This window comes from Oncorhynchus nerka, linkage group LG6 (genome assembly GCF_034236695.1).
Source record: "Oncorhynchus nerka isolate Pitt River linkage group LG6, Oner_Uvic_2.0, whole genome shotgun sequence".
NCBI classification, from domain to species: domain Eukaryota; kingdom Metazoa; phylum Chordata; class Actinopteri; order Salmoniformes; family Salmonidae; genus Oncorhynchus; species Oncorhynchus nerka.
Window position 1 is genome coordinate 22,540,862 of NC_088401.1, and position 24,629 is coordinate 22,565,490.

The following is a 24,629-nucleotide window of genomic DNA, read 5'->3' on the forward strand; positions in this document are numbered from 1 at the left end:
TTAATGAGGGGTGGCTAATGGCTATCATGCGCTTTCCTCGTAATAAGTGTCTACCACCAATGGAATAGGCTCACTTTAATACATACAGATGTAGGATCTTAATTTGATCACCCTGTTGCAGAAGAACTTTCATGCAATGCAGGAAATGTAAAACTTGTAGTGTATATTTGAGGTTTAAAAAGGCTTCTGAAGTTTGTAATTTCCACCGACTTGTTTCCCTTACAAAAAATGTATTAACCCCTACAAAAATGGCCATTAATTATAATTCCCATAATAATTCACATTTCCTGTTGCTGCATGATTATTTTCCTGCTCTAGCAAACTGTCTCAAATTAAGATCCTACACACATACTACATATAGTTACAGTGTCTTCAGAAAGCATTCATACCCCTGACTTATTCCACATTTTGTTGTGTTACAGGCTGAATTCAAAATGTATAAAAAAAAAGTGGTGGGCACTTTTACACTTTTACACACAATAGCCCATAATGACAATGTGGAAACATGTTTTTAGAAGTTTTTCCAAATTTACTAAAAATGATTTATTGAAATACAGAAATATCTCATTTACGTAAGTATTCACAACCCTGAGTGGATACTTTGGCAGTGGTTACAGCTGTGAGTCATTCTGGGTAAGTCTCTAAGAGCTTTCCACACCTGGATTGTGCAACATTTGCACATTACTCTTTCAAAGATTATTCAAGCTCTGTCACATTGGTTGTTGATCATTGCTAGACAATCATAATCAGGTCTTGCCATAGATTTTCAAGTAGATTTAAGTCAAAACTGTAACTCAGCCACTCAGGAACATTCACTGTCTTCTTGGTAAGCTACTCCAGTGTAGATTTGGCCTTGTGATTTAGGTTATTGACCTGGTGAAAGGTGAATTAATCTCCCAGTGTCTGGTGGAAAGAAGAATGAACCAGGTTTTCCTCTTGGATTTTGCCTGTGCTTAGCTCTTTTTTTTATCCTGAAAAACTCCCCAGTTCTTAACAATTACAAGCATACCCATGACATGATGCAGCCACCACTATGCTTGAAAATATGAAGAGACACTTTGTATTCAGGACAAAAAGTGAATTGCAAAAAAGTGAATTGCTTTGGCACATTTTTGCAGTATTACTTTAGTGCCTTAATGCAAACAGGATGTATACTTGTATTCTGTACAGGCTTTCCATCTTTTCACTCTGTCAATTAGAGTAGTATTGTGGAGTATTTACAATGTTGTTGATCCATCCTCAGTTTTCTTCTATCACAGCCATTAAAGTCTGTAACTGTTTTAAAGTCACTATTTGCCTCATGGTGAAATCCCTGAGCGTTCCTTCCTCTCTGGCAACTTGAGTTGGGAAGGATGTACTTATCTTTGCAGTGACTGGGTGTATTGATACACCAGCCAAAGTTTAATGAATAACTTCAGCATGCTCAAAGGAATATTCAATGTATTGCTTTGTTATGTTTACCCAATAGGTGCCCTTCTTTGCGAGGCATTGGAAAACCTCCCTAGTCTTTGTGGTTTAAACTGTGTTTGAAATGTACTGCTTGACTGAAGGACCTTACAGATATCAAATCCATCTTTATTTGTCACCTGCGCCAAATACAATCATTTGATTTGAGATAATTGTATGTGTGGGGTACAGAGATGAGATAATCATTCAAAAATGATGTTAAACGCTATTACAGCACACAGATTCCATGCAACTGATTATTTGGCTTGTTAAGCACATTTTTACTCCTGAACTTATTTAGGCTTGCCATAACAAAGGGGTTGAATACTTTTCATTTTTAATTCATTTGTAAAAATGTCTGAAAACAAAGCTCGACTTTGACATTAAGAGGTATTGTGTGTATGTCAGTGACAAACAAATCTAAATGCAATCATTTTTAAATTCAGGCTGTAACACAACAAAATGTGGAAAAAGTCAAGGGGTGTAAATACTTTCTGAAGGCACTGGCCAGTTGCATCAGCAATTGCTCCATAACCTGTCATCCAGGTTCACAATGCAGCATTAGCATAAAATATCCCCCGAGATATGCAACTTTTCAGGGATGTTAGGTAACCAGTATACACAAGCAGTTAGGAAAGCTAAGGCTAATGTTTTCAAGCAGAAATTTGCATCCTGTAGCACAAACTAAAAAAGGTTCTGGGACACTGTAAAGTCCATGGAAAATAAGAGCACCTCCTCCCAGCTACCCACTGCACTGAGACTAGGAAACACTGTCACCACCGATAAATACACTATAATTGAGAATTTCAAGAAGCATTTTTCTACAGCTGGCCATGCTTTCCACCTGGCTACCCCTACCCCGGTCAACAGCCCTGCACACCTCACAGCAACTCGCCCAAGCCTCCCCATTTCTCCTTCACCCAAATCAGATAGCTGATGTTCTGAAAGAGCTGCAAAATCTGGACCCCTACAAATCTACCGGGCTAGACAACCTGGACCCTCTATTATTAAAATGATCTGCCGAAATTGTTGCAACCCCTATTTACTAGCCTGTTCAACCTCTCTTTCGTATAATTTGAGATTCCCAAAGATTGGGAAGCAGCCGCGCTCATCCCGCTCTTCAAAGGGGGGAGACACTCTAGACCCTAACTGCTACAGACCTATATCTATCCTACCCTGCCTTTCTAAGGTCTTCGAAAGCCAAGTTAACAAACAGATTACCGACCATTTCGAATCCCACCGCACCTTCTCCGCTATGCAATCTGGTTTCAGTCATGGGTACACCTCAGCCACGCTCAAGGTCCTAAACGATATCATAACCGCCATCGATAAGAGACAATACTGTGCAGCCGTATTCATCAACCTGGCCAAGGCTTTCGACTGTCAATCACCACATTCTTATCGGCAGACTCAACAGCCTTTACAGTGGGGCAAAAAAGTATTTAGTCAGCCACCAATTGTGCAAGTTCTCCCACTTAAAAAGACGAGAGAGGCCTGTAATTTTCATCATAGGTACACTTAAACTATGACAGACAAAATGAGAAAAAAAATCTAGAAAATCACAGTAGGATTTTTAATGAATTTTATTTGCAAATAATGGTGGAAAATAAGTATTTGGTCAATAACAAAAGTTTATCTCAATACTTTGTTATATACCCTTTTCTGTAAGTCTTCACAAGGTTTTCACACACTGTTGCTGGTATTTTGGCCCATTCCTCCATGCAGATCTCCTCTAGAGCAGTGATGTTTTGGGGCTGTTGCTGGGCAACACGGACTTTCAACTCCCTCCAAAGATTTTCTATGGGGTTGAGATCTGGAGACTGGCTAGGCCACTCCAGGACCTTGAAATGCTTCTTACGAAGCCACTCCTTCGTTGCCCGGGCGGTGTGCTTGGGATCATTGTCATGCTGAAAGACCCAGCCACGTTTCATCTTCAATGCCCTTGCTGATGGAAGGAGGTTTTCACTCAAAATCTCACGATACATGGCCCCATTCATTCTTTCCTTTACGCGAATCAGTCGTCCTGGTCCCTTTGCAGAAAAACAGCCGCAAAGCATGATGTTTCCACCCCCATGCTTCACAGTAGGTATGTTCTTTGGATGCAACTCAGCATTCTTTGTCCTCCAAACACGACGAGTTGAGTTTTTACCAAAAAGTTATATTTTGGTTTCATCTGACCATATGACATTCTCCCAATCTTCTTCTGGATCATCCAAATGCTCTCTAGAAAACTTCAGACGGGCCTGGACATGTACTGGCTTAAGCAGGGGGACATGTCTGGCACTGCAGGATTTGAGTCCCTGGCGGCGTAGTGTGTTACTGATGGTAGGCTTTGTTACTTTGGTCCCAGCTCTCTGCATGTCATTCACTAGGTCCCCCCGTGTGGTTCTGGGATTTTTGCTCACCGTTCTTGTGATCATTTTGACCTCACGGGTGAGATCTTGCATGGAGCCCCAGATCGAGGGAGACTATCAGTGGTCTTGTATGTCTTCCATTTCCTAATAATTGCTCCAACAGTTGATTTTTTCAAACCAAGCTGCTTACCTATTGCAGATTCAGTCTTCCCAGCCTGGTGCAGGTCTACAATTTTGTTTCTGGTGTCCTTTGACAGCTCTTTGGTCTTGGCCATAGTGGAGTTTGGAGTGTGACTGTTTGAGGTTGTGGACAGGTGTCTATTATACTGTTAACAAGTTCAAACAGGTGCCATTAATACAGGTAACAAGTGGAGGACAGAGGAGCCTCTTAAAGAAGAATTTACAGGTCTGTGAGAGCCAGAAATCTTGCTTGTTTGTAGATGACCAAATACTTATTTTCCACCATAATTTGCAAATAAATTCATAAAAAATTCTACAATGTGATTTTCTGGATTTCTTTTCTCCAAATTTTGTCTGTCATAGTTGAAGTGTACCTATGATGAAAATTACAGGCCTCTCTCATCTTTTTAAGTGGGAGAACTTGCACAATTGGTGGCTGACTAAATACTTTTTTGCCCCACTGTATTTCTCGAATAATTGCCTCGCCTGGTTCACCAACTACTTGTCTGATAGAGTTCAATGTGGCAAATCGGAGGGCCTGTTGTCTTCTCGGGCAGACTCTCTTCTCTGTATCCCTCAATGATGTCGCTTTTGCTGATGGTGATTCTCTGATCCACCTCTTCGCAGACGACATAATTCTGTATACTTCTGGCCCTTCTTTGGACACTGTGTTAACTAACCTGCAGACAAGCTTCAATGCCATACAACTCTCCTTCCGTGGCTTCCAACTGCTCTTAAATGCAATGAAAACTAAATGCAATATGTGGACAACTACAAATACCTAGGTGTCTGGTTAGACTGTAAACTCTCCTTCCAGACTCACATTAAACATCTCCAATCCAAAATTAAATCTAGAATCGGCTTCCTATTTCGCAACAAAGCATCCTTCACTCATGCTGCCAAACATACCCTCGTAAAACTGACCATCCTACCAATCCTTGACTTCGGCGATGTAATTTACAAAATAGCCTCCAACACTCTACTCAACAAATTGGATGCAGTCTATCACAGTCTCATCCGTTTTGTCACCAAAGCCCCATATACTACCCACCACTGCGACCTGTACGCTCTCGTTGGCTGGCCCTCGCTTCATACTTGTCGCCAAACCCACTGGCTCCAGGTCATCTACAAGTCTCTGCTAGGTCAAGCCCCGCCTTGTCCCTGCTCACTGGTCACCATAGCAGCATCCACCCGTGGCACGTGCTCCAGCAGGTATATCTCACGGGTGCCCCCCTAAAGCCAAGTCCTCCTTTGGCCGCCTTTCCTTCCAGTTCTCTGCTGCCAGTGACTGGAACGAACTGCAGAAATCACTGTAGCTGGAGACACATATCTCCCTCACTAGCTTTAAGCACCAGCTGTCAGAGCAGCTCACAGATCACTGAACCTGTACCTAGCCCATCTGTAAATAGCCCATCCAACTACCTCATCCCCATACTGTTATTTATTTATCTTGCTCCTTTGCACCCCAGTATCTCTACTTGCACATTCATCTTCTGCACATTTACCATTCCAGTGTTTAATTGCTATATTGTAATTACTTCGCCACCATGGCCTATTTATCGCCTTAACTCCCTTATCTTACCTCATATGCACACACTGTATATAGACTTTTTCTACTGTATTATTCACTGTATGTTTGTTTATTCCATGTGTAACTGCGTTGTTGTATGTGTTGAACTGCTTTGCTTTATCTTGGCCAGGTTGCAGTTGTTACTTGTTCTCAACTAGCCTACCAGGTTAAATAAAGGTGAAATAAATCTAATTTAAAAAATATATTTAAAAAAAATAAAGCCAGAAATGTAGTACAGCAATGGTAATGTCTTATTATCGTAAGTCATTTAAATATAAGGCCTTAAAACTGTCATCACATGCACCTATGCTTTGCTTTGGCTTTGTTTACAAACCTTAAACCAGCCACAGTAGCTCAAGCAGGACATACGACCGAAGATACTGGTAACCTTTCATCTGTGGCGTGACAGTTAGCTAACAAGCTACTTAACCAGAACGCCGGCAAAAGCACACTGTCTTGTGACTGCATGCCATAATGTAAAATGAACCCTACACTATTTTCCTATGAATGAAGACATCTGACAGCAGTGGCTGCTTTTCATTTTGGGTGGACAGGCTGCATCAAAATTACGATCATGTCACGCGTGAGCAGTGCACATTTCGAGTGAAATTGCTTTATCAAATTGGGGAGAACATTCAATGGGTCTTGCCAGGAAGCTAATCCTGAAGACGGATGCTCAACCATAATTGACAGTGGATCTAGCAAACGCTGACCATAATTAATGTATCAGTTTGATGAGTCTGACACGGTAGACAACATTTTTTAGGGATCGTTAGATAACTCAACTGTGGCTGCTTTGACTTGTGAACGGTATATTTTCTGTAACACACCTGATAGTCACTATATGGTTGTTGTTCTACCAGCCTGTAGCCCCCTACATCGAGTCTGAGAACTAGCCAGCACACAGCTGGTACGAAGGAATGTTGTCCACAAAAGGAGTTGCGATGTGTATCGTTTTTGTAATTGACCCTTGAAAATTATATTTTGCCATTCTAATGTATGGGTTGTTGTCTTACAGTGGATGTAGCTTGTGTCATGATGAGTAGGAGGAGGATGGTATTATTATTTTCCATCTCCTTTTGTCTTTCAACTACTCTTTCTGCACAGCTTCCCAGGCAACCGCCACAGCAGGAATGATGTGATACATAATCAGCTTTCCCAAGGTAAAGGGGGGATATGCTGTGAAGCCTAGGAAGACAGACCCAGCAGAGTCGCAGTTATTCATTTAAAATCTGCATCAATTGAGCTTTTCAGGCACACAAAAAAATCCAAATCCAAAACAAGAAAGAAAAAAGTTGCACGACCAAATATTGCATATTTCATATTGAGTACTTTAAAAAAAAATCACATAAACACTACAACAAATTGCTTGCATCATAACAGTAAATGAAAGGAAATTAAATTCACTGCCCATTTAACAAACATTTCTCTTTTCAAGAACATTACTTTATGTAGATGGGCTCCTGGATCTCTTTTTAACGAGGTCACCCTTGATCCAGCGCCAGAGGTGGGGAAGCTGTGCGAGCTGTCCATCCCAGGACCCCTGTCTGTCCAGTGTGAGAGGTCTGGCAAGGAGGCCATAACTGGATTGGTCTCCCGCCTCAATCTTGGGGGCGACTGAAGCCAAGTGGGTGACTGAAGCTTGCATGATTGAAGCGTGGTACATGGATCCTCCTCTCCTCCCCATCAATCTCTGTAGTTGGTTGCATTTCCTAAAGCCTAAGTAAATCACTTTTATGTGATATGATATCAGATTTTGTTACTTTGTATGTATATTTTTTCAAGCATTCAGACGGAACATGAGTGTCACAAATTGTACGAATCAATGGATCCTGCACACTGTAGGGTGACCGGATGCCTATATTAGGCCTATGGCTCTTTTCTTTCTGTCAAATGATGTCTCACCATTATTTCTCATCTGTTCATGTAGATCAATATTTCAGCTATTCTGACCTACTGCAAATGATCAAATAAATGTCTGATCAATACATACAGTTCTGAACATATTGTCATCTATAATGCTAATGCAGAGGCACCAATACATTGTCCAGTACACGTTTTGTATCCTGTGTTCATGTACATGCTCTTATGTCTAAGCTTCTAAGGTGACTCAGGCTTTACTAATTATTGTGAAGTGTATTAGTGAACTGTATTCTGCAGTTCTGTTGTTTGTCTGATATCCAAACGGTCCATGATCAACACTGTTGACATTTTGCAGAGAAAGTGTGGTTGAGGCATACTATTTAGGCTCAGAATGACATGTGGCCCATTGTTTATCTCCTCATCAATGACATGGCCTATTGTTTACCTTGGTACCTGGCAACGAACACAAGAGTGTTTCAAAGAGCTGCCAGTCAAGCTCCCTGTCCAATCAGGCTGTTCTTTCAGGCTTTCTGATAGTTAGAAATGAGAGAAGGTACAATTTCTTAAATTCTGAGCATTTTCATATAAAAAATATATTATCGGTGATGTTTTAGTCATTCAAAGGCTATTATTACTTGGGAAATAGGATGCCTGTGTGGAACCTTATAAGACAGCAGGATTGAGGGGCATTCAGCACAACGGGCATTTTTAGCAAGAACATTGAATGAAACGAAAAGGCCCTTTCCTCTCATTATTTCTTCTCCCTTGTTCAGCCAGCAGTCTGAGAGACTGTTTAAAGAGACAACGGAGGTGAGTGGGAAGGGCGCAGTTAGTCCGTTCATCCCATTTCCTATGCGAATGAGTGACTGGGACCAGGTGTGTTTCTGTAATATAGAGAAAGTGTGAGTGTGTGCATGTGTGCACTTGTGTTTGTGTGCGTGCGTGTTTGCGTAGACTGTACAAACCCTCTGTGACCGTGAAGCTCCTCTTATCTCAACAACCAGTGTCCACTCAATCTTCCATCTCCCTTCCTCCCCTCCCTCCATCCCTTTCTAGCACTGCCCAAAGGATACATGGCATAGACTCAGGGAATTCCACACTTCTCTGTGAGGAGGGAGGGGAGAGGCAGGCACACAGGGGTGGACAGAGGAGAACTCTGAGGGAGGAGAGAGGTCATCTGTGGACCGTTACACATGGAAACTATGACTGGAACTTTAGTTCTATATTTTCAGCTAAGACAAATCCCTTTCAATGCCTCTTACAGAAAACAATGGATATAATGCAAACACACAATTGGCATCATCAGTAGTTGCAATGTCAGCTAAATGTACTCATACAGTAGGTGTAAAGAAAAATGTCATTTGAAATTATAAAAAAGAGTGAGATTGCAAAATCTCTCTCACGTAGCCCCACCCAGTACAACACACACAGGAACTTCTTCCTATGAAGTCTGGCATGGCCTTGTAGTCGAGGATTTCCAAGTTAAACAATCAGCTGAAACCTGTTTTTTTTTCACAAACAAAGCAGGAGGAACATAGAGCTCTAAACCAATAGAGTGATTCCTCAGAAGAAGAAAAAAGACCATGATTTAAGGGCTTTTTACAAAATGTCTTCCATAGCATAGTCCTTTGAAGGAAGGATTGTTGACATATTTGACATTTGTATCCAAAAGCATCATTGAGAATTAATTTATCACAGTTGGTATATTTCTGACACTTTGGCCTTACCCAGGCCTCCTTTAAGACTCCATAGTGTTTCTGAAGGCATTGGTGTCATATGAAGTTTTATCGCTTTCTCTGTAATATGAGTAGTATCACACACACACACACACACACACACACACACACACACACACAAGTTTGGGGTCACTCAGAAATTCTTGTTTTTGAAAGAAAAGCACATTTTTGGTCCATTAAAATAACATCAAATTGATCGAAATACAGTGTAGACATTGTGTTAATGTTGTAAATGACTATTGTAGCTGGAAACGGCATATTTTTTATGTACATAGGCGAACAGAGGCCCATCATCAGCAACCATCACTCCTGTGTTCCAATGGCACATTGTGTTAGCTAATCCAAGTGTATCATTTCAAAAGGCTAATTGATCATTATTATCATCAATCAACATTAAAATGTTTAATATTATTTTTTATATTTGTCAATATTCATGAATGTAAAAAAAAAAATATTAAAAAAGGTTTTGAAATGAAAATACTACTCAAAGTGGCTATCAGCAATAACAAAGCATTCTCTCCACCACTGTTTCAGTGTAAAGCAGGAGGATGGGCCTAGAGAAATGATACCAGACTCAAATTCAAAGGCAGCGCTATGGATACAAGGACTGGCCATGCATGATATCAAAATGATAGTTTTAACCATGTTTTGTTTATGCTAAACAGTGTTTGTTTACAAACATTGGAGTTAAACAAGTTCTATTTTGGGTTCTGATGTGGTATGACAGTTGAACTAAGCGCATGAGGCATTTAAACGGTATATTCTTCAAGAATCAATGGATACAGTGCATTTGGAAAGTATTCAGACCCCTTACCTTTTTTCCCCACATGATATTACATTGCAGCCTTATTCTAAAATTGATGAAATCAAAATGTCCCTCAATCTACACACAATACCCCATAATGACAAAGCCAAAAAGGTTTTTTGAAAATTTTGCACATTTATAAAAAATAATACCTTATACCTTACCTTATAAGTATTCAGACACTTTGCTATGAGACTCGAAAAAATTGAGCTCAGGTGCATCCTGTTTCCATTGATCATCCTTGATATGTTTCTACAACTTGGTTGGAGTCCATCTGTGGTAAATTGAGTTGATTGGACATGATTTGGAAAGGCATACACGTGTCTATATAAAAGGTCCCACAGTTGACAGTGCATGTCAGAGCAAAAACCAAGCCATAAGGTCAAAGGAAATGTCCGTAGAGCTCCGAGAAAGGATTGTGTTGAGGCACAGATCTGGGGAAGGGTACCAAAACATTTCTGCAGCTTTGAAGGTCCCCAAGAGCACAGTGGCCTCCATCATTCGTAAATGGAATGAGTTTGGAACCATCCAGACTCTTCCTACAGCTGGCCACAAGGCCAAACTGAGTAATTGGAGGAGAAGGGACTTGGTCAGGGAGTTGACCAAGAACCCGAGAGCTCCAGAGTTCCTCTGTGGAGATGGGAGAACATTCCAGAAGGACAACCTTCTCTGCAGCACTCCAGGCCTTTATGGTAGAGTGGCCAGACGGAAGCCACTTCTCAGTAAAAAAGGCACATGACAGTCAGCTTGGAGTTTGCCAAAAGGCACCTAAAGGACTCTCAGACCATGAGAAACAAGATTCTCTGGTTTGATGAAACCAAGATTGAACTCTTTGGCCTGAATACCAAGCGTCACGTCTGGAGGAAACCTGGCACTATCTCTACAGGGAAGCATGGTGGTGGCAGCATCATGCAGAGAGATCCTTGATGATAACCTGCTCCAGAGTGCTCAGGACCTCAGACTGGGGCGAAGGTTCACCTTCCAACAGTACAACAACCTTAAGCACACAGCCAAGATAATGAAGGAGTGGCTTCGGGACAAGTCTCTGACTGTCCTTGAGTGGCCCAGCCAGAGCCTAGATTTGACTATCTCTGGAGAGACCTGAAAATATCTGTGATGCAACGCTCCCCATCCAACCTGACAGAGCTTGAGAGTATCTGCAGAGAATAATGGGAGAAACTTCTGCAAATACAGGTGTTGTTACGCCCTCTCTATTTTGGTTCGGTCAGGGTGTGATTTGGGTGGGCATTCTATGGCCTTTTTCTATGTTTTGTATTTCTTTGTTTTGGCCGGGTAGGGTTCTCAATCAGGAACAGCTGTCTATCGTTATCTCTGATTGGGACCCACACTTAGGTAGCTTTTTCCCACAGGGGTTTTGTGGGTGGTTCTTTTCTGTATTAGTGTTTGCACCTTACGGGACTGTTTCAGTTTCATTTATTCATGTTATTTTGATTTAGTGTTCAGTTCAATAAACAAACATGAACACTTACCACGCTGCGCTTTGGTCTGACTACTTTTCCTCATCCTATGACGAAAGCCATTACAGGTGTGCCAAGCTTGTAGTGTCATACCCAAGAAGACTCAAGACTGTAATCGCTGCCAAAGGTGCTTCAACAAAGTACTGAGTAAAGGGTCTGAATACTTATGTAAAATGTCATATTTCTTTTATTTATTTCTTTTTTGATAAAATGTCTAAAAACCTGTTTTTGCTTTGTCATTATGGGGTATTGTATGAGGGGAAAAAACTAAATTTTTAGAAAAAAGGCTGTAACGTAACAAAATGTGGAAAAAGTAAAGGGGTCTGAATCCTTCCACAAATGCACTGTATAATACATGTATAAGTCCAAAAAGGGATGTAACAACTACTGATTGCCCCTTTAAACAATACAGTACTATGAACAGAAATCTGGAAACACTGGGCAGTAACTAGAACCCCCCGACCCCAAAAAAAAATATATAAAGTTTAATTATTTGTGGAGCGTCTGAGATAATTGAATTCACTTTCTTTTCATTCTATTATAAACTAACACCACCAACATCTGTCCACCCCCATCATTCTCTCCAGAGTAGAGCCACATGTAAAAGTGATTGAGCTCCAGGAGGAGTACGACCCACCCCTCCGGCCCTCATCCCCCTCTTGTCCTTTGGGAATGTGTCTGTGGGAGGAGGAAGAAGAGTGGGAAGAGAGGATGACAAGGTTTGAGTGAGGGGTATGAGGCCGGATGACCGCAGAGGATGATAGACTTAGGAAACAAGCTTGATCCTATTACAGGAAGTGTGTGGAGAAAGGGTTAAGGGTCAAGTCCTTCAGGGAGTGGAGTATCCAGAGGTAGGGGAGCTCTACAGTAGTGCAGGCTACAGCAGTGCAGGGAGAGTCTGCAGATCGGACACAGATATGCAGTTATGCACACACATACACAGGCAAGCACACTTAGGAACTAAGGGCGAGGATGTGCTTCCAGATGTCAGATTGCCCCAGAATGACATTGACCTGAACACTGAAGCAGTGTGGGGGGAACAGACACAAAACTGGGAGAGAGGGTGCAGCTGTGTTTACCTTAGTGACATCTCTGAGTGAGGCCTGCTTAGAAGCACACACACGGAGCTCAATGTACACTAATACTGTATGCATGTGAAATGCAGTTGCATTAAAGTACAGTTAGAGTAAAGTTCCATCTAGAACATTCTATTTAGAGTTTTATCTTCTATTTTTGATGTAAATAAAAAGCCACCTATCAATACAATCTAGGATAACAAAGGTGATCCTGCCAGAACATGAAATACGACGGCTGTGTAATCAACCCAAGGGTCAAATGTTATTACACGTTACAATGCACATGCATTATGATGGCAGTTGTTTAGTGGAACGGGGGAGGAGGGGTACTGAGGTTAGGGTGACGGAGCCATACCTACACACTAATATTTTGACTTAGTCAAGAAGTGATTATGGCCTATGATTTTGCTTATAATGAAGTTATAATGATTGTTCTAGACCTAGGAGCTTGCAACTTGTTAAGTTAAAAGCGGCTTCTTGAAGAATGACTTTCCTGTCTACCTTATTAACCACAGCATGACTCTCTGAAAAGCTCTCACTAAACTAATATGAACCACAAGCTCTCACTAAACTAATATGAACCACAAGCTAAGCTAAACTAATATGAACCACAAGCTAAGCTAAACTAATATGAACCACAAGTATATCAGATGTATTAAATGATTTGTTTGGCTACATCCTCATACTCATGCTGTGAGCCCTGTAGTCTGGTCCCAAGATAAATTACACAGGGACTTTGTCTATTCCCTTACCAGCTGCTTCCATCTTCTTCCTCACCTCCCACTGACTACAGCATCTGCCTATAAAACTGTGAGTGTGCGCGTTCAACTCGATACCCTAGCACAGGCGGCGCGCAACTCTCCACACCATCCACGATTCCTCCCAGAAATACAGCCTTTAACGGTTCTCCTTGGAGGAACAGGTACATTCAAAGAAGCATGTGTTAACTAACTAGCTATAGGTGTCCCCCAAAAAATCTGAGCGACTTATGCCAGTTGAGACACAATGATGTTAGAGTTTCAGAGGGCAGCAAAGTGCATGTGTGAAAGCTTTCTTTCTCTCCTTCCAGATGATGGAGTGGTGAAAATCCCTCCTTAGTTGGCGTGTAGTCTGCAGCAGTGTAGACGTTAAAGATCAACCTCTCATCTCCTCAGAACCTGTCCAACCTGTTGTGGAGACTCTCTGTAATGGCATATCACTTTATGTCAGGACTGACCGTCATTATGTCACCATTACGTGCACCTCAATACCACTAAGTGGTACTGTGCCCACAGTAGGTTAGGTTTCATGGTGATGTTCAGTAGAACTTTGTTTGGAAATGTGGTTTCCACTAAATGATGTCTCTCATCCAAAAGTGGAACTCTGTTGGAATCATTATGTAAATGACTCCTACAGTTAACATGAAAGCCAAACTTTGATGTATACAATTAGCAACTAAACTTCCATAGTAGAGGTCGACCGATTCATCGGAATGGCCTATTAATTAGGGGCGATCTCAAGTTTTCATAACAATCGGAAATCCGATTTGGCCGATTTTTGAAATTTATTTTTTTACACCTTTATTTAATCTTTATTTAACTAGGCAAGTCCGTTAAGAACACATTCTTATTTTCAATGACGGCCTAGGAACGGTGAGTTAACTACCTTGTTCAGGGGCAGAACGGCAGATTTTCACCTTGTCAGCTCGGGAGATTCAATCTTGCAACCTTACAGTTAACTAGTCCAATGCTCTAACCACCTGCCTCTCATTGCACTCCACGAGGAGACAGCCTGTTACGCAAATGCAGTAAGCCAAGGCAATAAAATCCAAATTAATTACATAAAAATCATACAATGTCATTTTCTGGATTTTTGTTTTAGATTCTGTCTCTCACAGTTGATGTGTACCTATGATAAAAATTACAAACCTCTACATGCTTTGTAGGAAAACCTGCAAAATCGGCAGTGTATCAAATACTGTATCAAATACCCACTGTAGCATTAAACTTATCTTATCAAAACAATTAAGTTAGCCCATGGTTGATGATATCACTAGTTTATCTAGCGTGTCCTGCGTTGCATATAATTGATGCGGTGCGTATCGTTGCACCAATTTGTACCTAACCATGAACAACAATGCCTTTCTTAAAATCAATACACAGAAGTATATATTTTTAAACCTGCATATTTAGCTAAAAGAAATACAGGTTAGCAGGCAATATTAACCAGGTGAAATTGTGTCACTTCTCTTGCGTTCATTGCACGCAGAGTCAGTGTATATGTAACAGTTTGGGATGCCTAATTTGCCAGAATATTACGTAATTATGACATAACATTGAAGGTTGTGCAATGTAACAGGAATATTTAGACTAATGGATCCCACCCCTTAGATAAAATACGAAACGGTTCCGTATCTCACTGAAAGAATAAACGTCTTGTTTTCGAGATGATAGTTTCCGGATTCGACCATATTAATGACCTAAGGCTCGTATTTCTGTGTGTTATTATGTTATAACTAAGTCTATGATTTGATAGAGCAGTCTGACTGAGCGGTGGTAGGCAGCAGCAGGCTCGTAAGCATTCATTCAAACAGCACTTTCAAGCGTTTTGCCAACAGCTCTTCATTGTGCATCAAGCATTGCGCTGTTTATGACTTCAAGCCTATCAACTCCCGAGATTAGGCTCGTATAACCGATGTGAAATGGCTAGCTAGTTAGCGGGGTGCGCGCTAATAGCGTTTCAAACGTCACTCGCTCTGAGACTTGGAGTAGTTGTTCCCCTTGCTCTGCATAGGTAACGCTGCTTCAAGGGTGGCTGTTGTCGTTGTGTTCCTGGTTCGAGCCCAGGGAGGAGCGAGGAGAGGGACGGAAGCTATACTCTTACACTGGCAATACTAAAGTGCCTATAAGAACATCCAATAGTCAAAGGTTAATGAAATACAAATGGTATAGAGAGAAATAGTCCTATAATTCCTATAATACCTACAACCTAAAACTTCTTACCTGGGAATATTGAAGACTCATGTTAAAAGGAACCACCAGCTTTCATATGTTCTCATGTTCTGAGCAAGAAACTTAAACGTTAGCTTTCTTACATGGCACATATTGTACTTTTACTTTCTTCTCCAACACTTTGTTTTTGCATTATTGAAACCAAATTGAACATGTTTCATTATTTATTTGAGGCTAAATTGATTTTATTGATGTATTATATTAAGTTAAAATAAGTGTTCATTCAGGATTGTTGTAATTGTCATTATTACAACAACAACAACAACAACAAAAAATAGTCATAATCGGTATCGGCCTTTTTTGGTCCTCCAATAATCGGTACTTGTATCAGCGTTGAAAAATCATAATCGGTCGACCTCTATTCCATAGTGACACTTTTCCTCTCTGTCTTCTGGTTCCAGTTTGTCAGGGGATCAGCAACAGGCTGACGCTGCTGGCGACTGTAGACGACCACTACAACAACCTTGTGAAGATGTACAGCAACTGTACTGTGGTCCTGGAGAACCTAGAGCTCACCTACATCCAGGACTACCACGACCTCTCCTTCCTCAAGGTGAGGAGATGGAGGGTTCGATTCCTATACAATGTTTGCAGTTGCTTCCTACCTATCCACCTTTCCTATGTCATATATTTCCTCGCCCTCTCTCTGATCTAAAATGACCTGAGAGAAAATAGTGTTGCAGCCATTTCATTACTTTTCTTGCCGTGGCTTCTAGCTCCTAGTTGAATGCACTGGCTGTAAGTAACTCTGGATAGGAGTCTGCTAAATGACTCAACGTCAATGTGAGTGTAATAGTAAGAATAAAGCTTTTCTATCCTTTATGACTTCACTACCACCAACTGAACAATGATTGCATTGCAAGGTTAACGTAGTCAAGAGTAGGTTGCATGACCACCAGACCAAACTCTGGCACGTTCCACACTTCTATCCATTTCTATGTTCTCCCTCCAGTCCATTCAGGAGGTTGGAGGATACGTTCTGATCGCCCTCAATAAGGCAGCCAGCATCCCTCTCGAGAACCTGCGTCTTATCCGAGGACACTCCCTCTTCCTTGACAAGTATGCCCTGACTGTAACATCCAATTACGAGAAGAATCACTCCTCTGTGACCCTCAACTACACCCGGGGCCTGAGGGAGCTGAAGCTGAGTGGACTGACAGGTTAGTGGGTGACTTGGAGGTCCATTTCAGTGACTGTATCCTGGATTCTGTCCACACCTGAGTGGGTCAAATACATTATGTAATGTTATTTAAAGTACTTTGAAGTATTTGTGGTGTGCTTGATTTAGCTTGGGAGTTAGAATTTTTGGGTCTATGCCATTGGTTCCATTACACAGGCCAGACAACATATCTATGTGTCCTTCTATTTTGCACAGAGATTCTCAAGGGAGGTGTGAAAATTGCCCACAATCCTTTGCTGTGTAATGTGGAAACCATCCAGTGGTGGGACATGGTAAATAAGGCCATAAACCATAGTATGCACTTCAAACTGGAGAGCTATGGCCGTTACTGTAAGTATGCTAGATTCATTAACACTTAGTATAGTAATGGATCCTTCTCTGCTTTGTGTTCAGTGGAATCATTTTGGCGTCGTTGTTTTTCATTTGATTAACCAGCACAACTATTATGATTATTCCATATGACACAGCTTTCGGGTTTGTGATTTACAACCAAACTTGCATGGCCAGGTTTAACCATGTGTAACACCAGTATTCTATGAATGACATCATGTAAGGGTTTTTCCTCACCTTACAGGTGACAAGTGTGACCCAGGATGCTACAATGGATCATGCTGGACCTCAGGACTGGAGAACTGTCAAACCTGTAAGGAGCCATTCTTCTCTCCCCGAAATTAGTAGTGATACAAAAACATCACGTGCTATTTCTCTTTCATGATATTGGTAGAAACTTTTGTTAATTTTGAAAGTATTTTGTTGGTTGCTCATTTTCTCACACAGACCCTTGCACTCGGTGATGGGTGTGTTTTGCTGACTGGTCCTCTCTTTCCAACTCCCATCTCTCCTCAGTTACCAAGCTGACGTGTGCAGAGCAGTGCTCTGGAAGGTGTAGGGGTCCTAAACCCAGTGACTGCTGTAACGAACACTGTGCTGCAGGCTGCACCGGCCCTAGGCCTACAGAGTGTCTGGTGAGAGACTCTTCTGACTTCAATGAATTCAGAACTTACAAAAGTTATAATCAGATAGGAAACACATTTAAAAAGACAACAGGCAGACCCACTCCTGGGCTGCTCCAGATATCGTTGGCGATATTGCACACTCATTGTGATCGTAGTCTTTCATTCTTGTATTCAAAGGCTTGTAGAGACTTCCAAGATGATGGCACATGTAAGGATGCCTGCCCCCCTACCATGCTCTACAATCCCAACACCCACCAGTTGGCTTCCAACCCTAATGCCAAGTACACGTTCGGGGCCACTTGTGTGAAGGACTGCCCACGTAAGGTCATCTACAGTATCAAAGGGTTAATAAAGATGGGGTATGCTCATAACTTTACTGACTGGCCAGACAAACATCTGTTCTACACCATACATGTCTGTCTGGTAGAATTGGGAATTGGGCTCTATTTGTTACTTTCATACAGTTGAAGTCAGAATTTTACATACACTTCTTGTTAACAAACTATAATTTTGGCAAGTCAGTTAGGATATCTACTTTGTGTATGACACAAGTAATTTTTCCAACAATTTTTTACAGACAGATTATTTCACTTATAATTCACTGTATCACAATTCCAGTGGGTTAGAAATTTACATACACTAAGTTTACTGTGCCTTTAAACAGCTTGGAAAATTCCAGAAAATGATGTCATGGCTTTAGAAGCTTCTGATTGACTCAAATTATGTCAATTAGTCTATTGGAGGTGTAACTGTTGAAATACATCAAGGCCTACCTTCACACTCAGTGTCTCTTTGCTTGACATCGTGGAAAAATCAAAAGAAATCAGCCAAGACCTCAGAAAAAAATAATTGTAGACCTCCACAAGTCTGGTTCTGTCACGACTTCCGCCGAAGTTGGTTCCTCTCCTTGCTCGGACAGCGTTCGACGTCACCGGCCTTCTAGCCATGGCCGATCCACTTTTCATTTTCCTTTTGTTTTGTCTTTGTTTTACACACCTGGTTTCAATTCCCCAATTACATGTTCATTATTTAACCCTCTGTTTTCCCCATGGTTTTTGTGCGTGTTTGTTCGTTGTTGAGTGGTCAGTAGTTCTGTGAGCTGGTGTGTTTCCCAGCATGGAATATATTGTTGGTTTACTGTCGAGTAACGTTTTTACTCAGTTCCGTGTCCTGTGCCTGACTTCGTCCGACCCGCTACACACCGACTCTTGACAGGTTCATCCTTGGGAGCAATTTCCAAACGCTGAAGGTACCACGTTCATCTGTACAAACAATAATATGCAAGTATAAACACCATGGGACCACACAGCCTTCATACAGCTCAGGAAGGAGACGCGTTCTGCCTCCTAGAGATGAACGTACTTTGGTGCGAAAAGTGCAAATCAATCCCAGAACAACAGCAAAGGACCTTGTGAAGATGCTGGACGAAACCGGTACAAAAGTATCTATATCCACAGTAAAACAAGTCCTATAATCAACATACCTTGAAAGGCCATTAAGCAAGGAAGAAGACACTGCTCCAAAACCGCCATAAAAAAGCCAGACTACGGTTTGCAACTGCACATGGGGACAAAGATTGTACTTTTTGGAGAAATGTCCTCTGGTCTAATGAAACAAAAATAGAACTGTTTGGCCATAATGACCATCATTATGTTTGGAGTAAAAAGGGGGAGGCTTGCAAGCAAGAGAAAACCATCCCAACCGTGAAGCACGGGGGTGGCTGCATCATGTTGTGGGGGTGCTTTGCTGCAGGAGGGACTGCTGCACTTCACAAAATAGATGGCATCATGAGGAAAGAAAAACTATGTGGATATATTGAAGCAACATCTCAAGACATCAGTCAGGAAGTTAAAGCTTGGTCGCAAATGGGTCTTCCAAATGGACAATGACCCCAAGCATACTTCCAAAGTTGTGGCAAAATGGCTTAAGGACAACAAAGTCAAGGTATTGGAGTGGCCATCACAAAGCCCTGACCTCAATCCTATAGAACATTTGTGGGCAGAACTGAAAAAGTGTGTGCGAGCAAGGAGGCCTACAAACCTGAGTCAGTTACACCAGCTCTGTCAGGAGGAATGGGCCAATATTCACCCAACTTATTGTTGGAAGCATGTGGAAGGCTACCCAAAAAGTTTGACCCAAGTTGAACAATTTAAAGCAATGCTACCAAATACTAATTGAGTGTATGTAAACTTTTGACCCACTGGGAATGCGATGAAAGAAATAAAAGCTGAAATAAATCACTCCACTATTATTCTGACATTTCACATTCTTAAAATAAAGTGGTGATCCTAACTGACAGGGACAGGGAATTTTTACTAGGATTAAATGTCAGGAATTGTGAAGAACTGAGTTTAAATGTATTTGGCTAAGGTGCATGTAAACTTCCGACTTCAACCGTATCTATTGTTTCTTTCAGAATGTTTCACCTCAGTGAATACGCCCCCGCCGCTATACTTACATGGTGAAGAGACTTTTGCCTATAATTGTCTGGATTGGTGAAGGTGACCCCTGACCTGTGATTGGTTGTTTATTATAGATAATTATGTGGTGACGGACCACGGGGCGTGTGTCAGAACGTGCAGCGGCAACACACACGAGGTGGAGGAGAATGGTGTCAGGAGGTGCAAGAAGTGTGACGGAATCTGTCCGAAAGGTAAAATATTGCAAATGTAACTCTAGTCAACATAAATGTACTTTATTTTTAAATTTGCTAGCTGTGTCATTTCTTAACCTCATAATGCTGCATTGGATCGTCAATGGTTTGAATGTTTTTGTGTTATTCTCATCTAGTTTGCGATGGACTTGGAATGGGACTGCTTACTAAAGTGTTGTCAATCAACGCGTCTAACATTGATTCTTTCAAAAACTGCACCAAAATCAATGGAGCTGTTTCAATTATGCAGACATCTTTGGATGGGTAAGGATTAACAATCACATTGTACGGTGTCCATGGGTTGTCCTAATATGTACACCGTAACAGTGAAATACAATGCAATTTGCTCTGTGTTCATTCAAATGATTTTGAATAAACTTAAATGACTGTGTTTTGAACTACTCCCTCTAACATACAGTACCAGTCAACAGTTGACACACCACCTCATTCCAGGGTTTTTCTTTATTTTTACTATTTTCTACATTGTAGAATAATAGTGAAGACATCAAAGCTAGGAAATAACATATGGAATGATGTGTTAAACAAATCAAAATATATTTTAGATTCTTCAAAGTAGCCACCCCTTGCCTTGATGACAGCTTTGCACACTCTTGGCATTCTCTCAACCAACTTCATGAGGTAGTCACCTGGAATGCATTTAAATTAACAAGTGTGCCTTCTTAAATTAATTTGTGGAATTTATTTTCCTTAATGCGTTTGAGCCAATTAGTTGTGTTGTGACAAGGTAAGGGTGGTATACAGAGGATAGCCCTGTTTGATAAAAGACCAAGTCCATATTATGTCAAGAACAGTTCAAATAAGCAAAGAGAAAGGACAGTCCATCATTACTTTAAGACATGAAGATCAGTCAATCCAGAACATTTCAAGAAGTGCAGTCACAAAAACCATCAAGCGCTATGTTGAAACTGGCTCTCATGAGGACCGCCACAGGAACGGAAGACCCCGAGTTACCTCTGCTGCAGAGGATGAGTTCATTTGAGTTACCAGACTCAGAAATTGCAGCCCAAATAAATGTTTCACAGAGTTTAAGTAACAGTCACATCTCAACATCAACTGTTCAGAGGAGACTGTGTGAATCAGGCCTTCATGGTCAAATTGCTGCAAAGAAACCACTATTAAAGGACACCAATAAGTAGAAGAGACTTGCTTGGACCAAGAAACACAAGTAATGGACATTAGACCGGTGGAAATCTGTCCTTTGGTCTGATGAGTCCAAATGAGAGATTTTTGGTTCCAACCACCGTGTCTTTGTGAGATGCAGAGTAGGTGAATGGATGATCTCTGCGTGTGTGGTTCCCACCGTGAAGCATGGAGGTGGTGGTGTGCGGGTGCTCTGTTGGTGACACTGTCCGTGATTTATTTAGAATTCAAGGCACACTTAACCAGCATGGCTACCACAGCATTCTGCAGCGATACGCCATCCCATCTGGTTTGCGCTTAGTGGAACTAAGCCCATCTGTGTAGGGGCTATTTGACCAAGAAGGAGAGTGATGGAGTGCTGCATCAGATGACCTGGCCTGCACAATCACTCGACCTCAACCCAATTGATATGGTTTGGGATGAGTTGGACTGCAGAGTGAAGGAAAATCAGCACACAAGTGCTCAGCATATGTGGAACTCATTCCAGACTGTAGGAAAAGCATTCCACGTGAAGCTGGTTGAGAGATACTATGTGTCTGTCTATCCCTAGCCTCTGGAACTGCCGATCTGCGGCCAACAAGGCAGAGTTCATCTCAGCCTATGTCTCCCTCCAGTCCCTCGACTTCTTGGCACTGACGGAAACATGGATCACCACAGACAACACTGCTACTCCTACTGCTCTCTCTTCGTCTGCCCACGTGTTCTCGCACACCCCGAGAGCTTCTGGTCAGCGGGTGGTGGCACCGGGATCCTCATCTCTCCCAAGTGGTCATTCTCTCTTTCTCCCCTTACCCATCTGTCTATCGCCTCCTTTGAATTCCATGCTGTCACAGTTACCAGCCCTTTCAAGCTTAACATCCTTATCATTTATCGCCCCAGGTTCCCTCGGAGAGTTCATCAATGAGCTTGATGCCTTGATAAGCTCCTTTCCTGAGGACGGCTCACCTCTCACAGTTCTGGGCGACTTTAACCTCCCCACGCCTACCTTTGACTCATTCCTCTCTGCCTCCTTCTTTCCACTCCTCTCCTCTTTTGACCTCACCCTCTCACCTTCCCCCTACTCACAAGGCAGGAAATACGCTCGACCTCATCTTTACTAGATGCTGTTCTTCCACTAACCTCATTGCAACTCCTCCAAGTCTCCGACCACTACCTTGTATCCTTTTCCCTCTCGCTCTCATCCAACACTTCCCACACTGCCCCTACTGGATGGTATCGCGCCGTCCCAACCTTCGCTCTCTCTCCCCCGCTACTCTCTCCTCTTCCATCCTATCATCTCTTCCTCTGCTCAAACCTTCTCCAACCTATCTCCTGATTCTGCCTCCTCAACCCTCCTCTCCTCCCTTTCTGCATCCTTTGACTCTCTATGTCCCCTATCCTCCAGGCCGGCTCGGTCCTCCCTCCCGCTCCGTGGCTCGACGACTCATTGCGAGCTCACAGAACAGGGCTCCGGCAGCCGAGCGGAAATGGAGGAAAACTCGCCTCCCTGCGGACCTGACATCCTTTCACTCCCTCCTCTCTACATTTTCCTCTTCTCTCTGCTGCTAAAGCCACTTTCTACCACTCTAAATTCCAAGCATCTGCCTCTAACCCTAGGAAGCTCTTTGCAACCTTCTCCTCCCTCCTGAATCCTCCTCCCCTCCCCCCTCCTCCTCCTCTGCAGATGACTTCGTCAACCATTTTGAAAAGAAGGTCGACGACATCCGATCCTCGTTTGCTAAGTCAAACGACACCGCTGGTTCTGCTCACACTGCCCTACCCTGTGCTCTGACCTCTTTCTCCCTCTCTCTCCAGATGAAATCTCGCGTCTTGTGACGGCCGGCCGCCCAACAACCTGCCCGCTTGACCCTATCCCCTCCTCTTCTCCAGACCATTTCCGGAGACCTTCTCCCTTACCTCACCTCGCTCATCAACTCATCCCTGACCGCTGGCTACGTCCCTTCCGTCTTCAAGAGAGCGAGAGTTGCACCCCTTCTGAAAAACCTACACTCGATCCCTCCGATGTCAACAACTACAGACCAGTATCCCTTCTTTCTTTTCTTTCCAAAACTCTTGAACGTGCCGTCCTTGGCCAGCTCTCCCGCTATCTCTCTCAGAATGACCTTCTTGATCCAAATCAGTCAGGTTTCAAGACTAGTCATTCAACTGAGACTGCTCTTCTCTGTATCACGGAGGCGCTCCGCACTGCTAAAGCTAACTCTCTCTCCTCTGCTCTCATCCTTCTAGACCTATCGGCTGCCTTCGATACTGTGAACCATCAGATCCTCCTCTCCACCCTCTCCGAGTTGGGCATCTCCGGCGCGCCCACGCTTGGATTGCGTCCCTACCTGACAGGTCGCTCCTACCAGGTGGCGTGGCGAGAATCCGTCTCCACACCACGTGCTCTCACCACTGGTGTCCCCAGGGCTCTGTTCTAGGCCCTCTCCTATTCTCGCTATACACCAAGTCACTTGGCTCTGTCATAACCTCACATGGTCTCTCCTATCATTGCTATGCAGACGACACACAATTAATCTTCTCCTTTCCCCTTCTGATGACCAGGTGGCGAATCGCATCTCTGCATGTCTGGCAGACATATCCGTGTGGATGACGGATCACCACCTCAAGCTGAACCTCGGCAAGACGGAGCTGCTCTTCCTCCCGGGAAGGACTGCCCGTTCCATGATCTCGCCATCACGGTTGACAACTCCATTGTGTCCTCCTCCCAGAGCGCTAAGAACCTTGGCGTGATCCTGGACAACACCCTGTCGTTCTCAACTAACATCAAGGCGGTGGCCCGTTCCTGTAGGTTCATGCTCTACAACATCCGCAGAGTACGACCCTGCCTCACACAGGAAGCGGCGCAGGTCCTAATCCAGGCACTTGTCATCTCCCCGTCTGGATTACTGCAACTCGCTGTTGGCTGGGCTCCCTGCCTGTGCCATTAAACCCCTACAACTCATCCAGAACGCCGCAGCCCGTCTGGTGTTCAACCTTCCCAAGTTCTCTCACGTCACCCCGCTCCTCCGCTCCCTCCACTGGCTTCCAGTTGAAGCTCGCATCCGCTACAAGACCATGGTGCTTGCCTACGGAGCTGTGAGGGGAACGGCACCTCAGTACATCCAGGCTCTGATCAGGCCCTACACCCAAACAAGGGCACTGCGTTCATCCACCTCTGGCCTGCTCGCCTCCCTACCACTGA

General features: G+C 42.9%; 1 protein-coding gene across 2 annotated transcripts in view; it reads left to right on the top strand.

Annotated features, from left to right (window-relative positions):
• The window catches only part of LOC115130182 (melanoma receptor tyrosine-protein kinase-like), a 50,946-nt gene that overhangs the window by 8,785 nt on the left and 17,532 nt on the right, over positions 1–24,629 (top strand). For both annotated transcript variants that reach the window (XM_029661043.2, XM_065019384.1), the window contains 8 exons: positions 15,900–16,051; positions 16,451–16,658; positions 16,874–17,008; positions 17,253–17,321; positions 17,525–17,643; positions 17,812–17,953; positions 20,171–20,287; positions 20,425–20,551. In XM_029661043.2, the coding sequence (XP_029516903.1) occupies positions 15,900–16,051; positions 16,451–16,658; positions 16,874–17,008; positions 17,253–17,321; positions 17,525–17,643; positions 17,812–17,953; positions 20,171–20,287; positions 20,425–20,551 (1,069 nt within the window). The remainder of the gene's footprint in view (positions 1–15,899; positions 16,052–16,450; positions 16,659–16,873; positions 17,009–17,252; positions 17,322–17,524; positions 17,644–17,811; positions 17,954–20,170; positions 20,288–20,424; positions 20,552–24,629) is intronic.